The sequence below is a fragment of the Myripristis murdjan genome, chromosome 19, assembly GCF_902150065.1.
Source record: "Myripristis murdjan chromosome 19, fMyrMur1.1, whole genome shotgun sequence".
In the NCBI taxonomy this organism is placed as follows: domain Eukaryota; kingdom Metazoa; phylum Chordata; class Actinopteri; order Holocentriformes; family Holocentridae; genus Myripristis; species Myripristis murdjan.
Window position 1 is genome coordinate 24,318,552 of NC_043998.1, and position 21,963 is coordinate 24,340,514.

At 41.2% G+C, this 21,963-nt stretch overlaps 1 protein-coding gene across 5 annotated transcripts in view; it reads left to right on the forward strand.

Annotated features, from left to right (window-relative positions):
* Positions 1-21,963, forward strand: part of ankfn1a (ankyrin repeat and fibronectin type III domain containing 1a) — a 212,847-nt gene that overhangs the window by 61,769 nt on the left and 129,115 nt on the right. For all 5 annotated transcript variants that reach the window (XM_030077909.1, XM_030077905.1, XM_030077906.1 and 2 more), the window contains one exon: positions 8,534-8,571. In XM_030077909.1, coding sequence (XP_029933769.1) covers positions 8,534-8,571 — 38 coding nt within the window. The remainder of the gene's footprint in view (positions 1-8,533; positions 8,572-21,963) is intronic.

A 21,963-nucleotide genomic window follows, 5' to 3' on the forward strand; every position in this document is an offset into this window, starting at 1 on the left:
AGATCTCCATGTCTCGTGCATCACTTTCTAAAGGTTTCCCTGGAAGTGAGCGGCGTATCTTTGGAAACCTCAGGATCTCTGCTAGAATTTCAAAATAAAGCTCTGAAAGTTTCAGCTAGATGTTCAAAAAAAAAAACAAAAACAAACAAACACCATGTTCCTTTTAGTCTTTTCCTAATTTGACAGGTGTATCAAGTGACTGCGTCCTCGAGCAAAAGGTCACCCAAATTCAGCAAAATGTCAGAAATCGGCAGCGAAAATAATTGAAAAAAAAAAAAAAAGTGTGTTTATGTAATATTATTTTGGTAATGCCAGTACAATTGGATTTTTTTTTTTTTTTTTACTCTTCCTGAACATGTAGCAGCCCATCCTGCAATACACACTTGCAAAGGCCAGTGTGCGTCTCAGTTTCCTCACACACACACACACACACACACACCTTGTCGTCTCTTATCTGGACGAGCGCTAAAGGTTAGAGCCGGGCCTCTGCCGTCGAGTGAGCCGTCCCAGCCAATCACCCGCCGGTGTGACTGAACCGGGAGCCTCGTCGCCGCCCAGCCGTCGGTCAGCCGGCGACGAGAGAGGGGTCCTCTGACATTAAAGCGTCAGGCATCTCCCGGGGCAGCTGCACACACACACACACACACACACACACACACGGGCCCTGCAGCCTGACATTCAGCCGAAATATCAGAGAAATGGAGATGATGGGCGAGGCGGAGCTTTTCAGTCGGCGTCGGGTCAGCAGGCGCGGTAATGAGCACGCCTTTGTTCTGAGGCTGAGACGAAAAAAACAAACACACACTTTCTTGTTGAGAGGTAAGAGGCGTTTCTTTTAAAATGCTGAGAAAGTTATGAAATTTTGGGGGAAGTTAAAATTTTATAAATTCTCGGGACAAGACACTGAATATCACTGAATTTTCTCAACCTCAATTAAAAAAAAAAAAAAAAAAAATCAGTCACTTGTTATTTATCAAATGTGATATTTTCCATAATGTTCATGCTGCGTTCACTGTCCTGAAACATAAAGCATGGTAGCTTTTTCTTTCAAACAGAATAAAACTGAATAATGAACTTTAATATGACTTTTGGCGGCTAACACAGCAGCTGTGTTTAAATTTTTGGTTAAAGGAAAGTCTAAATTGAATATATTCACAGAATCACAGAATTTTGTCCATCTCAAATTCAAAAAAAAAAAGAAAGAAAAAAAATCAGCTTGTTATTTCCCATAGTGTTCACGGTGTGTTTGAATCCTAAAAATAAACCATGGTAGCCTTTTTTTTTTTCAAACAGAATCCAACAGAATAATAAACTTTGATAAGACTTCTGGATCTCAAGTGTGTTTGAATTTTTGATAAAGGAAACAAAAAAAAACAGGTTTTGTTGATTTATGTCATTGAAATTAAAAGTTAGTTAAAGTGAAAGAGGCATGAATCAGATTAGTTTTTGCTCTTTCAGTGAGTTCTGTTTGTGTGCTCTGGCTCACTGCTTCTTGCTTGAACCTACAGCAACAACAAACTCTCCTCCAGCGGCTCGGAGCAGAGAACGTGTGCATCTGTGAAGTAAATCGTCTATAAGAGCCGCGCTCTCGAGGCTGTAAACTCTCACCTTGCATCGCGTGGCCGAGGCCGCCGTGCCTCCTTGGCCCTGTGCGCATGTGATCAAGACACAATGGCCACCGACCACAACCTCGTGTGCTCTGACGTGAAATCATGTCCTCGCTCCTTCGACCTTGGAGAAGTAATTTGCCCTGCAAGCGAACAAAAACGTGTGAACAGTGCAGGCGTTGGTGCTGCACATGGGTCCTGCAGCCTCAGTCCACAGGAGCGTCACGTCTTTTCAAAAATGCAGGGAGCAGCAGAGGACCTCGAGTTCGAACACATTCATCGTGTCTTCCATTTTCACTAACAACACGTTTTTGTTTCTTTTGGTCAGATAGATAGATAGATAGATAGATAGATAGATACTTTATTCATCCCGAAGGAAATTCACAGTTTTCAGCAGTATCCACAGAGTACAAGATTAAGTAAAAAATAAAATAAAATAAAATAAATAAAGAATAATAAAAAATAAAGAATATAAAGAATAAAAGATGACACTCAAGATCTAAAGATCTAAGTACCCAATGTGCAAAAAACCAAAAAAAAAAAAAAAAGTGCATCGATGTATACAATGTGCATAGATGTGGGCAATGTGCAACTTTACAGTATAACATACACTACTCACAGAAAGTTAGGGATATTTGGCTTTTGGGTGAAATTTATGGAAAATGTAAAAAGTTCACGCTACAGTGATATTATATCATGAAAGTAGGGCATTTAAGTAGAAGCATACACTGGTGATTTCCTCATCTCAAACAATTTCTTGAAACAAAAGCCAACAACAGTGGTGGATATACCACAACAAAAAATGTCAGTGTCAATAACTTGTCATGTGCCCTTGAGCATCAATTACAGCTTGACAGCGACGTCTCATGCTGTTCACAAGTCGACTTATTGTCTGCTGAGGCATGGCATCCCACTCTTCTTGAAGGGCGGCCCTCAGGACATTGAGGTTCTGGGGTACAGAGCTCCGAGCCTCTACACGGCGACTCAGCTGATCCCATAGGTTTTCTATGGGATTCAGGTCTGAGAAAGTGCAGGCCACTCCATCTGAGGTACCCCAGTCTCCAGCAGCCGTTCCCTAATGATACGACCTCGATGAGCTGGAGCATCAAACACCTGATGTGAATTTTGCCGTTAAACTCCTTGTTAGAGAACAGCAACTTGTGCAAAAAGTACTGAAACACTGAACAGCTGGACATGTGCATTCAAAAGTTTACAGAAGGTCACATTAAGTTCACCTGGAAAGGTTAGAATGCATTTTAGGTTCATCCTGAAATTTCACCCGAAAGCCCAATATCCCTAACTTTTTGTGAGTAGTTTAAAGTAAGTAAGTTTAAAGGGATGTTTTTTTTTGTTTTTTTTTACCTTTGACAGTTTCCTCAGAAAGCGGTGAACTGACGCTCGGGCGCTTTCTGAGGAAGGAGGAAGTTCCCTCTGAAACTGTCAAAGGTAAGTAACATCCCTTTTAACTTCCGTCTGACCAAAAGAAACAAAAACGTGTTGCGAGTCCTCAGGAGACGCGATGAAATGTCTCCCGGACGCATCAGAGCTTCATAGAAGTAAGAAGAAGAAGAAGAAGAAGAATAAACCAGCACGAGGTGGAAAAAAATAAGATGTAAGACTCGGTTTTAGCGGCATGATGGAAAAGTGTTCCTCTGCAAAATAACGGCAAAAAAAGCAGAGTCGTGTAAAAATAGGCGGCGAGGTGGATATGACTGTTAGAGATGCACGAGAACGCAGACGGGACGAGACGAACGAGCGCTCATCAGACAAAAGAAGAAGAAAACGGGTGTCGTAAAGCAAAAAATCCCTCGTGGACGCCGTCTTGAAATACTCAGTTATTATACAATGAAATGTTGCATCTGTTCTGTGCCTCGGTGTAAGGCAGGGATATTGTCTGAGTTTTGCTGGTTAAATAAACTGTATTGATGTTGAAATTAAATGAGTTTTTGTGGTGTACGTTTGATGTTATCGTTTATCTCTCCCGGTTATGAAAGTTAAACTACAACATTTTGTTACAGTTAGCTCCTCCAGAGAGATGAAACTCACTTCAACTCCAGGCTTTAGATGATCTCAAAAGGAAATGAGTCCAAGGTGCTGATTGGTATTCCATAATTAATTTAATGAATCATGTCACACTATCAAATGCTAACCAACGGATGATCCAATATGTTGTTTTACTTTGAAATATGACCCGATGTCCGTCCAGGTTTTCCCTCTCCGTTGTCTTCTCAGGTGTTCATCAATCTGGAAGCGGTGAAATGACAACTTTATAGCGTTTTAAATGTTATGTTTGAGTTTCCCACCGTCACATGGGAAGCTTGGAAGGAAGAGATTCATGTTTCTGACCAATCAGCATCGAGGTGGCCCGACAGTGGGAGGGGCTTATGCAGGACCGTCGTTTTTTAAATTTAACTGCGTCCAGGTGACGTCGCAAAACCCAACGAGGGGGTCGAGGTGGGACTGACGAACTTGTTGTGCTGATCAGCCGAAAGGGGCGTGTCCTGTGGCAACATCATCGCCGAAAAGGGGGCGTGGCTTAACACAGAGAGGGCTGTAACCGTGGCACAGGTCCGCTGAATGCCTTCTTATCGGCATTTCAAACCTGAATCAATTCATAGATGCATTTTATACTCAGATTTATGTTTTTGCGCTCGGCCACCTTATAGCAGACAAACCTCCACTGCAGCTGCATCGGAAATATATGGAAAAAATCGATTCGGTTAAGTAGCACATGTCATTTTCATGTTTTTTTTTTTTTTTTAATCAACATACAAAGATTCTAGATGAAACTAGACGACCTGAGGAATCCATCGGCACCCTGCATGTCATGCTAGTTTGTCAGCAGGATGGCTCAATATCGCTCCAAAGTCAGAAGTGAGACTGTTTTTTGGAGCTGGACGTCGCTGTAGGAAATGACCTCTAGTGACCTCTGGGAGAATCACAGCCTCATCAGACTTTACACATACAAACTAGAGGTGTGTGAGCAAGGTCTCCAGCTGGACTAATGATAAAGTGAGTTTCTGACACATTTCCACAACAAAGAAGAGGATCATCATGATAGTACTGAATCGTGAGATGAGCATGTTGTCCCAGCCTGAAAATATATTGTTCTGCAGGTATTTTGTTGTTGTTGTTGTGTTTTTTTACGGTTTATCTCCTTGAATGATAAAAATAACCACTGAACACCAAATGGACAGCTTTATGAACTCCACTCCGGTGTTGGAAGGTGGATTTCTTTCTCTAACAGCTTCTGTAGAAAACGCTGAACAACCTCTCGTCTGTGTCTCCACTATCGGCTCGTTTTTTCCTGATGTATAGGAGGGTTTTTGTGTTTGCGAGCGCTTGCAGCCCGTTCTCTCTCTCTCTCTCTCTCTCTCTCTCTCTGTGTGTGTGTGTGTGTGTGTGTGTGTGTGTGCGAGGATGTGCTGCTGACAGGCCGTTACGGCTGTTTTAATAGTTTGAGAGTCACGACTGTCTCTTGTGAGGCCTGTTTATGTTTGCTCGATGTTTTCCGAGCCTGAGCCTGTGTGTCTCGGGGGCTGTGTGTTTGCCCAGACCTGCACACACAAGTCTCTGATTTATAAGGCTTTTTGTGTGTGTTGTGTGTGTGTGTGTGTGTGTGTGTGTGTGTGTGGCACAGCGAAAGCCCACGGTGTTGTGTACGCGAGCGTCTGCGCGGCTCGCTGGCAGCAGATTTCTTCCTGTGGCAGCCTGTGGGTTGAGTGATAATCTCATCTTGGGGGTCGGCAGGGGGCGAAGCATCTGTCTTCAGCAGAGAACGACACCGCCGGCACTTCCTGCTGCTGCCGCCGCCGCCGTCCAAAACACTGGAAGAGAATCGACTCGAGTGAAATAAAAGAGAAAAGCGACGGCAGGAAATTGCAGGGAAGAGGAGAAGCATTACAGAGCGACAAATTAATGGCGTTTTCCAGAGTCATTGTCGCGTTTCAATGCAGCGGTGTAGTTATTCCCTCCCATCAAAACCTTGTTTTCATTAAAATAAGATAAAAAAACTACCAATTGGACAAGATAATCCCATTTGTTTCCGACGCCAAGTATCTGATCTGCCTTATTCTGCTTTATTTGAGCATATTTATACTTGTTTCTAGGGGGGAATAAAATCCTGAAACGAGTGAAAATGCATTGGAAACAAATGGGATTATGTCATCCCACCTGCAGATTTTTCATCTTGAAAAAAAAAAAAGACAGAATGTATGAGACAGGTTTAAATGGATTTTTTTTTTTTGCGGTGCAGCACAGTCAGCTGAGGCTGTAGATCAGGATTAAGGTAAACTGATTTCAGGAGCATAAAGGTCAGAGTCATAGTGATCCTGCCAGTAGATGGAGTAAAATATTCCCTTGACCCTAAATTCGTCAGGTAAGCGAGAGGAATGATGGGAAAAGATGCGAGAGAAATAGGAGCTGCCAACGCTGCCGAGCGCCTTGAGAGCTCATGTGCGAGAGAGAGGAGCGTTAAATCAGGAAATAAAAGCCGAGGAGAAAGGTAGAAAGAAACACAACAGCACAGTGAAAACACAAACACACACCAAAAAAAAAAAAAAAAAAAAAAAGCGCAGTGTTGCTGTTGTTTGTGCTTCTCCAGGCCTGGTTATTACCCTCATGGCTCTGTGGGTGAAGGCGGGGAGGAAACCTCGGCGCTCATCTGCACACACACACACTCATTTTTCCCACACGGCGTTCTTCTCAGTTGTCAAGGCAACGCAGCATTCTCAGCCCACCCCGCCTCTCCCAGCCCACCCGTCCTCCTCCTCCCCCCCGGCATCAAGCGCACCTCGCCGCGCGGCCGGACGGAGCTCTTCACATGCCAGCGTTTCTGACCGAGGGCCTTCTTGAACCGTCAGCGTTCAGAAACAAGCGGACGAGAGGCTTGAGGCTGCAGCGGGAGGCGGCTCACCTGTTGGCTGGAGTGGCAGGGAAGAGTAAAAAAAAACAAAAAAAACCACTCTGCTTATATATAAAATCAATGCCGTTATTGCCATTATGTCCATATACGTATATGCAGTTATCATGCATCAACACACCCCCTATGATAAGGCTACCCTTATAATGGGTTTATGAATGGTTTATAATTTGGTATTAATCAGGTTTTAAACACTATAAATAAATGGAGTAAATGGACAAAATAAATTAAGCAACAAGCAAGATCTGAGATTTAAAGTCCCCTCAAAATGACCTCGCATGACCTCTACTTCCTTTTAAGTATCTTAAATAGTGACGTCATCCTGTATAAGTGGGTGCAAATTAACATTTCAACCAATAAAACCTTCACAATCCGCTCTCGTCCACCTCATCCCTTCAAAATAAAAGTGTGTTTCCCTTCCAAGTTGAGATCCTGTTGGTTTGCGCTTGTGACTGATCCTTCCCTGCAGCACGTCCCGCCCAAACTTCCTGTTTCAACAGGAAATACATAAAATCAACAAAGTAAGAGTCCGTTTCCTGTGGTCTTTAACAGAACTGATGCAGTCCAGCAATTAACTTGATCTTGCCAAATAGTGATCCAGCTTCGATGTATGAAAACTGTTACAACGTCTTTATAATTGCTTATCTATGATTTATAAAGTTTTTACAACCTAATTAATAACTGAATCATAAAGCATTCATAAACCCTTTATAAGGCCAGTCTTATTGTGGCACCATTTTTTTTTTTTTTGAATGCACGTAACAGGTTATTATAGTTCAATTCAAAATGTTCTGACAGCATTAAGGCTTAATTATTTAAAGTTTATCTTCAGATGTGTTTTAGCACATACACAACAAAAAGACTTCACTCCAAGGCAGCAGACCCTGAAATCAATTGGGCAGATTGCCGTGATAATCTGTGAGCACATTCATGCTCCACAGATTGTGAACCCTGTCAATGTTAGTCAATTTTCCTCTTGTATGCTGTCAAGTACAATTTTGTTTTTTACACAGTATCTCAACGCACCGCCATGAATTTTTGCGAACGCCCTCATGCTCCTCTGAAGATGAACCCTGACAGTTGTGGTGACTCTGTTAACCTTTGCTGCCAAACGTCAGACTTGCACAACACATCTGAGCACAGTCACGCTCCTCAGGGAATGAACCCTGCATGTTAAACAACTGGGAATATTTTCTTATTTTCTTGTATATGATTTTTTTTTTTTTTACACTGTAATGTTAGACTTTGATGTTTGAAACTAGAGAGGCTAATGGATTTTTGTTGGTGTTGAAGAAGGGCAGCAAGCTGTAAAATGGAGTCTGAGCCCATAAAGCCGCTGGTTCTCATTCAGAAGCGGCAGAGTTCAGTCAATGAAGGGTTGGAGGTTAGAGGGAGAGGATCCATCTCTAAAGCATCCATTCAAACGTTTGGAAATGTTATCCGGGCAAACAAAATGTGCATCTGCAGCTGTATGTCGGAAAAATGCTCCGGGTCGTCTTTGCAGTCGTCATGTTCGGTTTGCAGCCCACGACTTGTGATCATCATGACGAAAAAGTTCCTGCTTTGTTCTGGAGAGTTGAGACTGAAGCGCACAGGGATTTCACACAGTGAGAAATCCTTTTTGATTTAATTTGACATTTCTGTCCTTCAGGGGATGAGAATATGTTTCCAGGAACACTGAATTTCGCTTGGCATCGTTACCGTGTACTGCATGGTTCCAGTTATCGCTGTGAATTGATGTAAAATATGTATGAATGTCTCATGGCCTTGCGGTTTTCCTCAACTGCGTCCAGTAAGACTTTACCATGAATCTCCTGTCCAAAAACATTTATTGTAACTGCAGCCACGAAGCGTATCCAGTGTCTGTGCACAGAGAAAGACGTTTTTTGGCCTGTTTCTTCACTAAAGGCACTGGGAGTGGAGTGGAATAGAAATGTGCAATAATATATCACATTAATCTACATGCTCATGCATAGAAACTGATCATTTTCTCCCTCTCTTTCAGAGTCTGGGGACGACAGGCAGATACGACACCAGAAAAAAGTGAGTATTGTCTGCTTTCGCTCTTCCTTCTGTCAGCGGGATGAAGCTCTGTAATTCATCAAGCTCTGAGTCATTTGCAGTGTCCCGAGTTTTCTTCTTCATCATCTTCTTTTTCTTTTTCTTCTTCTTCTTCTCTGATGAGCATTCTGGCAATCATCATTTCTCGTCCTGTCTGCATTCTTGTGCGTCTTTACCGGTCGTATCCACCCTCATAATGAAACGTGCTCGTCGCATCGCGCCTATTTTTACACTTTGAATGGATTTCTGAACACTCGGAACTCTCCTTCACCTCTCGCTGTTTGTCGCTGAAATTTTATTAGCTGAAATATTTCTGGCCTTTTCTTCTCAAACGAGGCAGTCTCAAGGTTTGAATGACAAACCTCAAATCAAGAGGAAGAGGCTGTAATTTAAATGCCAGTGCTGGGCTTTTTTAATTAAAAACAAATAAATAAAAAAACAGCACCTCACTGATTATTAGTAATTTCTATTTCCACAGCTAGTCAGTGTTTATTGCTTCCAATCAAGTATTTTGATAATCGATAAGGGTTTTTAGTCTCTCATGAAGTAAAACTCACTAAGATGCTTTTCTAAATTAATATCATAGACTCAGTAACTAATTGATTAATGGGAGGAAAATAATCAATAGCATAATCAATGAAAGGAATCATTAGTTGCAGCGCTGCTCGTTATATTCCTCTTTTAATCACACTTCCATTCACAGAATAAAGGTGTGAATGCCGGTGTGAGAGATAGGAGATGAATGAATGGACGTCAGCCCGTCATTAGCTAGAGACAAACCGGGCTCCTCTTGGCGCTGTTGTCTAATTACAGGTGAAGTTTACGGTCAGCGCGCTGGCTCGGAGTCGATAGTCTCGTCTTCTGGCCTCAGCCGGTAAATTGGTGTTACAACCTCAGACGAGACTAATGGGTTTTCATGGACACGAGTCTGAAAAAGGAGAAGGCCAGGTGCATTGATGCAAAAGAGAGGACTGCTGAAAAAAAGAAAATCATGCTGGGAAGAAATGCATCAAGAGCTGAAAGCAAAAAGGATGCAAAAAGATTTGTTTGATCTATATGATGGTCAGTTTTCAAAGCGAAATATGGAGAGGTTTGCTTGGTAATTGCGTGTTGTAGCACAAGTAATGATTACGATACAAGGAACCCAGAAAAATAACTAAAAGCTGCTGCGGCATTGTCAATATTTAAAAGAGCAGTGGGGAAAAACACTCTTTGCAGGTTATTGCTGTTTTTCTATTTAGAGAAATAAATCAGAAAAGACTGAGTGTCTTGGTACATTCAGAATATTTCATGTTCTTGGAGCACGACTTCCAATGTGATAAGATGTTTTTATTGTCTGTGACAGTGAAACAGCAATTTTCCTGTGACGTCTCAACAAATAAATACATAATGCACATTTAAAAATACACACACACACACACGACTATTTTAATCTGTTCAGTCTGCTGATGGCAGGGGGAATAAAACACCTTTTGTGAGTGTTTTTCTGGTCAGTGGGACTTTGTAGCGTCGACCTGACGGCAGAAAGTGACTGGGCGAGCATTAGAGGGAGACATGGGAGTGGATTTTCACTCCTCTCCCATCCTGATCCTGCAAAAATACCCCTGTCCCGTCCCGATCCCAGAAGAATGACTCCCATCCCATTCCCCCTCCTGTAGTTGACCCATTAGGCGATGTAATGATTTGGATTTGCTGCTCTTTGTTTACTTTGTGCTTCAGTGGATGTTTTTTTTTTTTTTATTTATTCACACCGTTTGGCCAGCAGGTTGGCCCACACCAACCAGCAACCAGAGCACACAGGTGAGAAAAAAATAATAAAAAAGACAACAGAACGACTAGCATTATGTTCAAAACAAAGAAACTGTTTATTCACATTAGAACTGTATATTTATATAGAAAAACTCCATTCCTGCAGGAATCCCACAGGAATGACCCACAGGACAAAGTAGCCATGTGGATTACCAATATGTGATCGGTTTATCCAAATAACGTCTGTTTGGAAATTTGCTCCGATGTTTCCAGATTATAACCAAGAGTGGTGCTTTTGTTTTGAAGGCAGGCATCTTTCTGGTGACCTCCGGCTAACTGTCCACAGTGACAGTCTCTGTAGTGTCAGTGAGGCGCTGCTGCCAGGATATTAATGTGATGTGAGCAGCTGAGAAGTTGAGTCTAACCAGTAAGCTCATGTTGCAGGCACAAACAATCTTGTGAATCTAGTTTACATCCCACAAACTATGCAGTTTGAATGCACTAGAAACTCAATTTGATGTCATAATTAGTATGAATAGTACATTAGTAAGCAACTCCCAACGCAGCCTCTATCTTTACCTTAAGGTATTTAAATGATTGTACTTGCTCTGCCAGCTGGCCTTCCACACTGTGGGCTTGTTAAAAGAGGGGGTGATGTTTGGTCTGGTTTCTCTCTGCTGCCACAGCACAGCTCCATGGTCTTGGTCATGTTGAGCTCAAGAGCTTTCCTGAAATGTTTGGCCCAGGTTGTTTACTGGCCGACGGTATTCAGAGTGATAGTGCCACCAGGACAGTGTCATCAGCATACTGGAAAAAAGGCGCTCCTTCACTGCTGCAGGAGGTGTTGTCGGTGTAAACTGAGGGGAAAAAAGAAGAGAATGGGGGATAAATCTGACCCGCGGGCATCCCTGTGTTTAAAATTAACTCACTGGATTTAAAAGTGTTTACACGCACCTGTTGAGGCCTGGATAGTGAGAGCTTGATGGCTGCCACCAATTACTTTTTGTTTGTTTCTTCCTTTTTTTTCCTAAACTCCTTCTTTCTTTCTATCTCTTCAATAATTTTCTTTAATTTATTTATTTTTAAGATAGAATGGAATCTCTACTTGGCTTTAGTTTCCCTTAAAATGGAGAAGATCAGCGCAAGTGAATATTTCACAAATGCATTATTGCAACAGCTAGTGGACAAACCAGGTACTGCAGTGATTTAACAGACTGAAACGATGAAGATAGTTTTTGTCCTACATTTGATTTTAGGTCCCAGTAACAGCCTTGCGAAACAGCATTATTTACAGTCTGTTTTTTGTTTCCTTCAATGCCAGATGGCAGTGTGCTCATGCTTGTGCAACCTCAACACATGGCAACTTTAAAGTCATAGCGATGTTAGAGTCACAAATATGAAAAAACAGCCTGTATTTGAGCTAAAACGGGCTGTATTGTGTGGGCTGTATCAGTGCAGGCCAATTAAGGCGCTGATTCATTTAGTTGAAGAATTTCTCATTCCATCAGAGGCCAAGGACCAACAATCACAGTCCACCCCAGTTCTGTTTACTGTGTGATGGAGTGAAAAAAAAAACGATGGTGAGTCACAGGAGGACAAGGACAGTGAATTCTTGGACATAACACGCGGTTTATGAAACATTATTGGAGGCTGAGGAATCTATTTTTTTTTCTCAGAATTGGCCTTTAAGGTCTAATGACAAACCTGTATTGTGCAATGTTCCAGCATAGACATCATGAGTTTGCTGAGGGCGTCATGCAAAGTTTGGAGTTGTCAAAGTGACATTTCTGCTGCACTTTGGTTCCATCGCGACAAAAGACAATAAAAAAAGATTGGTAAGACTTTACAATAACAGTACAACAATTAATGTTAGTTTACGTTAGTTAATGCCGTGATGGTTAATTAACTGTTAGTTAATTATTATTTTGGCATTTACTAATGTTAATAATATCTACAATAACCCTTAAATAACATATAAATTAATACCTTAGCATGAACAGCATTAGTACATGATTCTTAGACACATTAGTTAACGGTTAGTTAACTGTAACTTAATGTTTATTACCTGTCACTTAATGTTTATTACGGCGTTAACTAACCTTAATTGTTGCACTGTTATTGTAAAGTGTTACCAAAGGATTTGTCTTTCTTGCTGTACCTTTGTTGTTGCAAAGGCTGGAGATACATACTACATTAATACTGAATACTAGCACTGATATTAAAAATGCACAAAAAGTCTTAAAAAGTCCTAAAGGCCTGTGTTTAATTAGACTGTAGTGTGTGTGTGTAGGCTTAAAGCAATACTTCGCCCATAATGCAGGATTTTTGTATCAAATACTCACCAACAAGCCTTCACGGGAAACTCATTTTCCAAAAACACCAGCCGGAGAATCGGCTTCTCCTCTGCCCTTTGCTTCAGCTTCATCCGATGTGTTTCTGAAACGTCACATTCTGCAGATAAACGGATCCAGGTGTCAGATCAGTCGTGCAAAAGCCTGATGAATCAGAACCGCAGCCACAGAAAAAGGTCAGTCAAAGCAGCTTACCTTGTTGCTGAAAGGCTGCAGCTTCACCACATTTGCAAAGACAAGCTCAACACAAAATAATCCAAGTGATCCAACAGGAGTCTTGCAGTCTTAAAATGTGTCCAAAAAAACCTTTGGTGAACAATGTGCTTTTACACTGATAACCGATATCCATTAAATGAAACTTTGATCCACCACAGCGCCACCAACAGGCCAAAGCATCCTCAAGCTTCAAGCAGCGATGTCTCATACAGCAAACATCACGAAAAAAAAAAAAATTAAAAATTAAACTTGACTTGCACCAGTGGTGGCGGACATCACGGTCACTGTTGACTTGTTTCTAATTAAATCGGCTGTTTAATTTGAATGAATGAAACGGAGCCACTTTCACACATGCATGTCCCTGCTCCTCTTTGGCTCAGTTATGGGAACAGCAATGTCAAAATCAAAGATATGCTTTACATCTTGTAGACGTACACACCTCCCACATGTGCGCGGTATTGATGTGTCATGTTACACACACACACACACACACACACACACACACACACACTCACAGAATAAATGTTATCACCATGTTCTCCAATGATCTGTTGTGCATAGGCAGGAAGCAGTCGATACACAGTGCAGTTTGTGTGTGTGTGTGGGTGTGTGTGGGTGTATGCATGTATGTGTGGGCTTTCTTTGTATGTGTTTGAGTGTGTGTGTGTGTGTGTGTGTGTGGTGTGTGTAGGCTTGGGATCCTGACTTATAGTCTGTCTGCCTATCTTATCAGCGGTGTAAAACACAGCGTTACAGCCGCTCTCTGTTTGGTCTCCTCAATTCACCCGGCTCGGCTCCAGCGACTCCACAAACTGCCTATTCATTCTGCTCAATGGACCAGCGTAATGCATTATCACACACTGAGACAAGGGGGAGGTGTGTGTGTGTGTGTGTAGGTGTGTGTGGGTGTGTGTTGATGGATTCTTCCACGTACGATTCATATGTGTGCTTGAGCTTGGGAAATGGGATGTGAGGGGAGTGTGAGGCAGGCGGCCGCTGAACGTTTGCTCCGTTTAGGTGAAGTTCACAATAAATTAAATCCAAAAAAAAAGCAGAGGAAGAAAGAAGTGTGTGTGTGTGTGTGTGTGTGAGAGAGAGAGAGAGAAAGAGAGAAGGGGGGGGCAGGCGTGGGAGGACGAGAGGAAGGAAGAGCAGGCAGAGACTTAGTGGCTTAAAGGAGAGTGTTTTATATCTTAAAGGACACAGTGAAACAGGATGTGTGGGTGTGTTTTTACGTCTACGCCGTGTGTGTGTGTGTGTGTGTGTGTGTGTGTGTGTGTCTGAGGGAGAGCAGAAATATTGACCGGTTAAGAGTGACGGATAATGCTTGGTTTTCACTGGTGTGTGTTTGTGTGTGTGTGTGTGTGGTCACCTTACCCATATTAAGTGCAGGATCAATACCTCCTGCAGGGTTCAGCTGATCCGCAAAAGGTTTCATGAGATCGTCTTCTCGACCAGCTCACCGGTTAAAGTGAGTCTCACCCATACATAAAACAAACAGACACCGATAAAGTATGCATAAAAGCTAAAGTATAAAACAAAGTCTAAAAGGATAAGAAGGACCAGACGGGTAAAAAGATAAAAGTCCATTAAAAGATATAAAAGGGGATTCTGAGTAACGGTTAGGCACCGACGTCTTGATGGCAACAGAGAAAATTCACTTCACTGATTCACCGATTTCTGTTTGACGGCCATGATCCACAGGGTGACACAGCGAACTGAACTTGATGGATGGACAGGGTGTCCATTAAGTCTCTTTACAATTTAACACATTGATTACAAAAGCAGATGAATAGACAAATCTGTGGAAATTATTACAAAATGAGGAGTAGATATTGAAGTGTTTTTTTTTTTCCGCCTCATTTAATCCACCTCTACATGGGGAACTTTAGTTGCATGAATCACATCAAGACGGTACTCGATGTCTTGCCATGTTCTCTGTAGCAGAGCCTCATCAATGGTGGCAACGGCATCAGTGATCTTTAGCTTCAGGTCGTTGATGTCCCGTATCTTTGTTCGATATATGATATCTTTAACAGAATAGAAAGAGGGCCAAGGGAGTGATATCTGGTGAACGAGGTGGCCGGGGAATCGGGCCATCCCTTCCAATCCACCGGCCATTTTTTAGGGGTTTATTTATTTATTTATTTATTTTATTTTAAACATGTTATATAAAGGACAACAGATAATGCAACAACAGGGTAATAGCAGAAGAAAAAAAGTAATAAAAAAAAAAAAAAGATAAATTCAATGTTATTTTTTAGATGGCCAGCACATGTTCAAAAGGGAGTAGGAGGAAGTTAAAAACGTATATGATCCTACCCCTTGATTTCCTATATATATTACATATATATTGCATTATACTCTAGTAAATATCATCAATATTATATTATCAATGTATCAAAATACAGAAAAAATATAGAATCTGTGTAATTAACATCAATATTATTAATATATCAAAATATAGAGAAATATCAAGTCTATTCTTAGCTAATATTATATTACCTGTAGTACTATTTACAATGCGCTAATATTTAGTCATGTGCACCCACATACATACATATATATCTATATCTATCTATCTATCTATCTATCTATCTATATACACACACATATACACATTCAACAGAACCTATTCCATCAACAGGCTACCTGAAATACACAAATGCTCTGATAACCACTGAGCACATAGAACAAATCTGATTAACACATCTCATCAGTTGCTTTTGTAATAGATTTTTTTAAATTGTAAAGGGACTTTGTGGACACGCTGTATTACATTTACACTGAGCAGCGAACGCCACCACACTGCCGCTTCAGGTGATGAACACACGGAAACTGAAACCATCCACGGGTTTCTAGTAGATTGTTCACTTTGGGGGCTCCTTGCTAACGCCAAACTGTAAAACACACCGTACAAAGTGCAGTGTCACACACCCACCCGCTGTATAAGACCTCACCTTTTACGTTTGTTTTAAATAGTGTATTTGAGGGGATATTTGTTGATTTCTTATGGTTATCTCAAATCTCTGAATGACAAAAAAGTTATTTTTTGCAAATAAGACAAAATGCAGAGAACTAAACAAAATGTACAAAACAAAATCGTGACTCAAAAACTTAAAATACAAACCAAAGCGTGGGTTTATTGAACTGTTACACCCTTAATTAGCATAAAGGATGCTGTATCGCTTTCACTGAATCCAATGAGGAATCATTTTGTGTAGAAAGTGTGAAAGATAAAGCCAAGTCTGATGGGAAGTGACCAGAGTCCAAAGTTTAATGTCTTCAAATGTCTTCCTTAGTCTGACCAGCAGCCAAAAATAAAAACAAAACCAAAGTATTAATATTGTAAACATATGGACAGAGAAAAAGAGGACAGTCTCAGCATCTTATTGAAGTGATATTGGAAGTGGAGAAGCTCCGCCCCCTCGTGATTTGTATGGGTAAAGATTTTAAATTCAGTTCATCTGTGGTCATGATGCACATTTATGAATCATAATACAACATGACGTTTGTGTGTGCACTCAGCTCTGCTCACTCTGAATGAAATGAAGGATTCATCCTGATATGCAGCTTGATCTGCTGCTAAACGGATTCTGCAGAACACCAGAACGCTCGGAAGCTGCTGAAACACATTCGGCTCCAAGAAAAGAGAGTGAGAGAGAAAAAAAAATAGTTTCTTCCGATTTGGAAACTGCAGTGGATGATATTGTAATATTTTTCATATTTTCACAATAGTGTGCGCGGCTGTAATCGATGCCATCTGCAGTGCAGTCCTCCATGTATTCCACGGAGACTGCGATACCCCAATCTAACCGCTGTGCGCACACACACACACACCACCACCAACACCATATCAGTGATTACCAAGTGGGATTTTGTGAAGTATGGTTAGAGTGTGCAGATTATTTTGTGCCGCTCTCCAGCAGCTGTTGCATGGCACACACACACACACACACACACACACACACACACACATTCACATACACACACACACAAGCGCGGACACACGCTGAGGGGCCCAAGGTAGCCATTAAGAATAATGGCCTTTGGCAATGCGTTGCCATGGCAATAAAAGGAAGAAGGGAATAAAGGCAATCTTCGGTGGAGCTGATGAACGATGGTGAAACTACAGCTCTGTCTCTGCTGCAGCTGTACAACCACTGTGTGTGTGTGTGTGTGTGTGTGTGTGTTGACATTAACAGACCATCCTGAGTATTGATCTTAAGTATTGATGATCAGAATATGATGTATAAAGTGGGGCTAGGCAGGGCTTTTTTTTCTTTTTTTTTTGTAAAAATACACCTGTCTGCAGCAGAGAGGAGCGTCTCATCCTCACACTGCAGATTTTCCATGATTTCCCAAATAAATCCTGCGAGTGTCGGTGTGGACGCTGGTGGGACATGTTCTCCAGAAGATTAAAAAAAAAAAAAAAAAAAAGGTGGCCCAGTGGTTCATGCGTGTTGTGCCACTTCATGAGTAACGTGCGCAGACTTCGATCAGGACATTAGGTTCAGTTTTACTTCTCCTTTTTCTTTCGTTCTCTTTCCTCCGGTCCTTTCCTCGCTGCTTCCACGTTAGGTCACGGTGGGAGACGGACTCGGACTCTGCTTCGAAATCGACTGCAGGCAAATCGGATTTATTTCACAAATCAGAGCTTAAAGACAGACTGTCCGTGCGGTGAACGCCGTAGGTGTCAGTAACCACGTACGCTGATGATGCGGCTTTCTAACGCAGAAACGGGTGAAATTCAGCTTCTCTTGTCCTTTGTTTCGTCGTCCATGCCGCTCCGCCAGCAGCAGCAGGGATTATATGATTCTTCTCCCCCGCTCTGTGTGTTGTGTTGCGATTGATGTGACAGAGGGTTTGAAATCCGACGTGTCTCAGTCTGGACGCTCAAATCTGTAGAAACCCGAGTGGACTCGCATTTCAAACCGCCTCCAAATGTGGCTTAGATCTGATCTGCAAAAATCACATCTTATGTGTTGTTTTGCTGTCCAGACTTTCTGAAATCAGTCCGGATACAGTCTGGACGCGGCCTTTGACCCCACAAATTACATCATGTAGGAAGTGCTTTGGGCAAGATTAGACGAAACATTTTTATTTTTTTCAGACAAACGATGCAGCGCAGGTGTGTGTGAGTGTAGAGGAGCACGACATGACACCACATGAGCCGAGGTGTGTGTACGTCAAACCTGCATGAGTAGGATCGTCTGTAGTAACTTAATTATTATATCATTTAGGACTGAGATGATATTTTTATTTCCCAGTTTGATACCATTACGATATCACAGTGCCAAATCGATATGGGTTGCGATTCTTAATTCTTGCAATTTGATATTGTGATGTGTTGTAATTTTTGTTTGCTTTAACACTAGACCATTGGAAAAACTGGAATCATACACTCCAGTTTCCAAAAACAATGCACATCAAGTATTTAAGTATTTAAACATGTTCTTATTGCGATTCTACAAGAATTGTGACGGGCTACCACAATTTTTTTTTCATTGTATTGATTCAGGAATCAAAAAAATAAATTAATTGCAAGGCTTACGGCACTCAAGTAAACTGATTTTTTTTTTTTTCCCCACCACACCTACTATCATTTACCCAGACAATACATTAAAGGGTCATTCCGCTGTTAAACATGTGTGTACCAAGTAGTGACAGTGCCGCGAATTTAAACCTGACATTTTGATGTTTGTTAAATTCTAAGCCTTTTCACTTTTTTTATTCTTTGGTCAAATTTGAGATAAACTGCCTGATTTTAAAATGTAATCGGCACACAGAAGACGAGAGACAACTCAAGGCGCTGTTAAGCCGTTTGGCCGAGAGTGAAGCCGAAACGGTGGAGCCTCAGGATCAACTCCGACTCTTTAGCTTGAAGAATCAACTTTCACTTTCACTTTCACTTTAAAAGCAGCTGTACACTGCAAAAACTCAAAATCTTACCAAGATTATTTGTCTTATTTCAAGTCAAAATGTCTTATTTCTAGTCAAAATATCTCATTACACTTAAAATAAGACATGATCACCTCAGAAATAACTTGTTTTTAGACAATTTTCACTTGTTTCAAGCGAATTTTCACTTGCAGTGTATGAAACACAGATGAGAAGGAGTAACTGCTCAACCAAACCTGTGTTTTGGTTCATGTTTTGCTCTGAGGTGCGTCTCTGAACGGATAAAAATTAGACTCACCAACATTTGACCTTCCTCTTCTTCCTCTCTCAGCACTTTTGTTTCCTTTTTAAATGAGAATCATCATCGACGTCAGCACGCTGCACATGCTGTGCTGCGCTCCACTGACGCCGCATTGAATGACCTCCGGGAAAAAAAAAATGAAACGCGTGAAACTACGGACAATCAAACCGCGTCGCACGTCACACACACACACACACACACCTCTCAAGGCAATCAGGTTTCACCCGGCAGCTCAGCGTTCATGTGGACTGATTTGATTTGTTTCTAAGAGGATGTGAGTCAGCAACCTGCCGTCACCTCAGTTTAATAAAAAAAAAAAAAAAAAAAAAAAAATGTGTCAATATTTTGTCCCATTGATGCTTTTCCAGAGGACCTTGACGCAGGCAGGATTATTGTCAACAGCGGAAGCCTCAGTTCATTTCAGTCGTCACTCATCTCCCCTCCGCTTCCTGCTTAAACGTTTCACAGCCAAAAAATTGGTGAATGCGTGTTTTTCCACACCAAATAGTTAAGAAAACCATTTCTCTGCAACCTCTGAGGCGCAGCGGTCGCTCAAGCAAAACCCTGGACGCCGTCGCCGAGTCACCGGGTCGCGTTTCTGTGGAGGGAAAAAAACAACAAACAACAAACAAAAAGGAGCTGCTGCGTCCCGCTCAGCCTCGTCTCTGATTCCTGTTCAAAGAAAAGCAGGAGGCATCAAACTCGCGCTCGTTAACCGGGTCACGATGATGTTGGCGCTGTAATTTTAACGAACTGCACGCCGCCGCCGGCGCTCGCACGCTCCGGTTGGCGCGACGCCGTAAACGGTCGAAGGAAACAAAGTCACACCAAACAGAGACGGACACAAAGGGAGAGGAGGAGGGAAGGAAAGGTGTGAAAACTCGTTTATATATAGAAAGATGGAACAGAATCTGTTTTTTTTTTTTTTTAAACAAACTGTGAACCTTATGGTGCGCACACACACACACACACACACATATTGATGACGCAGTAAACTCAGACGCCTAGAAATTCATGAAGCTTGTGACTGAACGCTGCCGGTGGAATAAGACAGAATAAAATCATATTCCTCAAACGGGGGTAAATGCGCCCCTAGTGGTACTCGGAGGTACTGCAGGGGGAACATATAAGAAATACGAAAATAGAAATATACAAAAGTATTAATGTCAGGATTTAAAGTGTCAAGTACGCTTTCGCAACTTGAACTTTGAGCTAGCTTGAACTTGAAGTCGATAAAAGATGGAGGAGGTGTTTCTGAAAACGACCGACAAGATCCAGCTCCAAAGAAAAAAAAAACCAAACCACCGACTTCCTGAAACGTGTTGAAATAAATCTGCAAAGGAAATGTTTCACTCTGTTTCTTATCTGTAATGTTAGATTCTTCAAAACATGGGTTATCACTCATTTATTACATCATAGCTCTGGATTTCTGTTGCAGTTTTCTGAGCAAAATGTCGTAGTCGGGTAAAATGGGTACTTGGATTCAGGAATCTGGGAAAATGTGGTAAAAAGGAGGCAAAAGCATTTACGCACTGTCATAAGAGGCCATCAAACCATGATGTAACATAAAGTATCATAACATAAAGTAACCTATGATAATTTAAAGTAAAATTATAAAGTAATGCTAAGTAAAACTATTAAAAAGCTCCAGGAATGGAAACAAATACTTGTTGTGTAACCTGCTACTCAAGTGATTCTACTTGTTTCAGACAGAAGAGACAAAAACAACCCGGACTCCAGAATAAAATGTTGCCATTTTACATTTCGGCAAACCAGTGAATATTGTTTATTGTTTATTGCTGATCTCCATTAGTCACTGCCTCTGTAGTGACTCTTCTTCCTGGGGTCAAATAAAAAATACAGGGTGACCCAAAAAAACGGGAACTTTTTAACAATCCAATAAAACCAAGAGTGATGGAAGAAAAATATTTTATTCATAGTAATTGAAACCTTAAAACATGCCATTTAAGAAACAATGATGGAATTTTCATTTTTTAAAAATTACGTCCTGTAGATGGCGTCCTCCTGTATGAATGCATTCTTGAAATCTGCTGTTGAGATTCCTCATTGACCGCTGCAACATCTCAGCTGGGATACTGTGAATTTCATCCTGAATTCTCTGTTTTAACTCATCCAGAGTTCTTGGTCGAGTTATTAGTTATTAATCCAACATTTTATCGCGTGTTTTGATGGAACAGCACCATGGCGTCTTAAGTTGTAAAAACGTCGGAACTCCCTTTGCGCAGCTGTCAAACTATCACCCTTTTTATAAAACATTTTTATGGCTAACGCACGCTGTTGCCCGTTCCACTGATCCATGGTTACTAAAATGGCGGAGTGTTTACTTGCTCAAGGTCACTGTCTCGCAGTGCTGCCACTTGCTCATGTCTGCCAATACGCACTTCAGAAAGTCCCGTTTTTTTGGGTCACCCTGTACGATACAATTAAAAGATTTACTAGCAAAACCTAATAAAAAACAAAACAAATTAAAGAACATGTAACATATACAGTCACACATATATCAAAGGAAAACAACAAAACTATCATCCTAAATAACAAAGAATGATAAACAAAATATAACAGACATAAAATACATACAGAAGTAAACAAAAATAGAACATATATCCATATAGTAATGAAAATTTTACTTAGTACACTAAATTAAAATCAAGTAAGCATAATACAATAAACATCCATTACTCATAACAGAATACAATTAACTGACACAAAAAAAATAGTGTCAATGTACAGCAGCTTCTTTCTGTATTGTAGCTCTTCTAAGTATTTTCTTGAAACTAACCCTGTTAGTTGAAATGCCAACATTTTTTAACCAAAACTACGTTGCATATCAACATT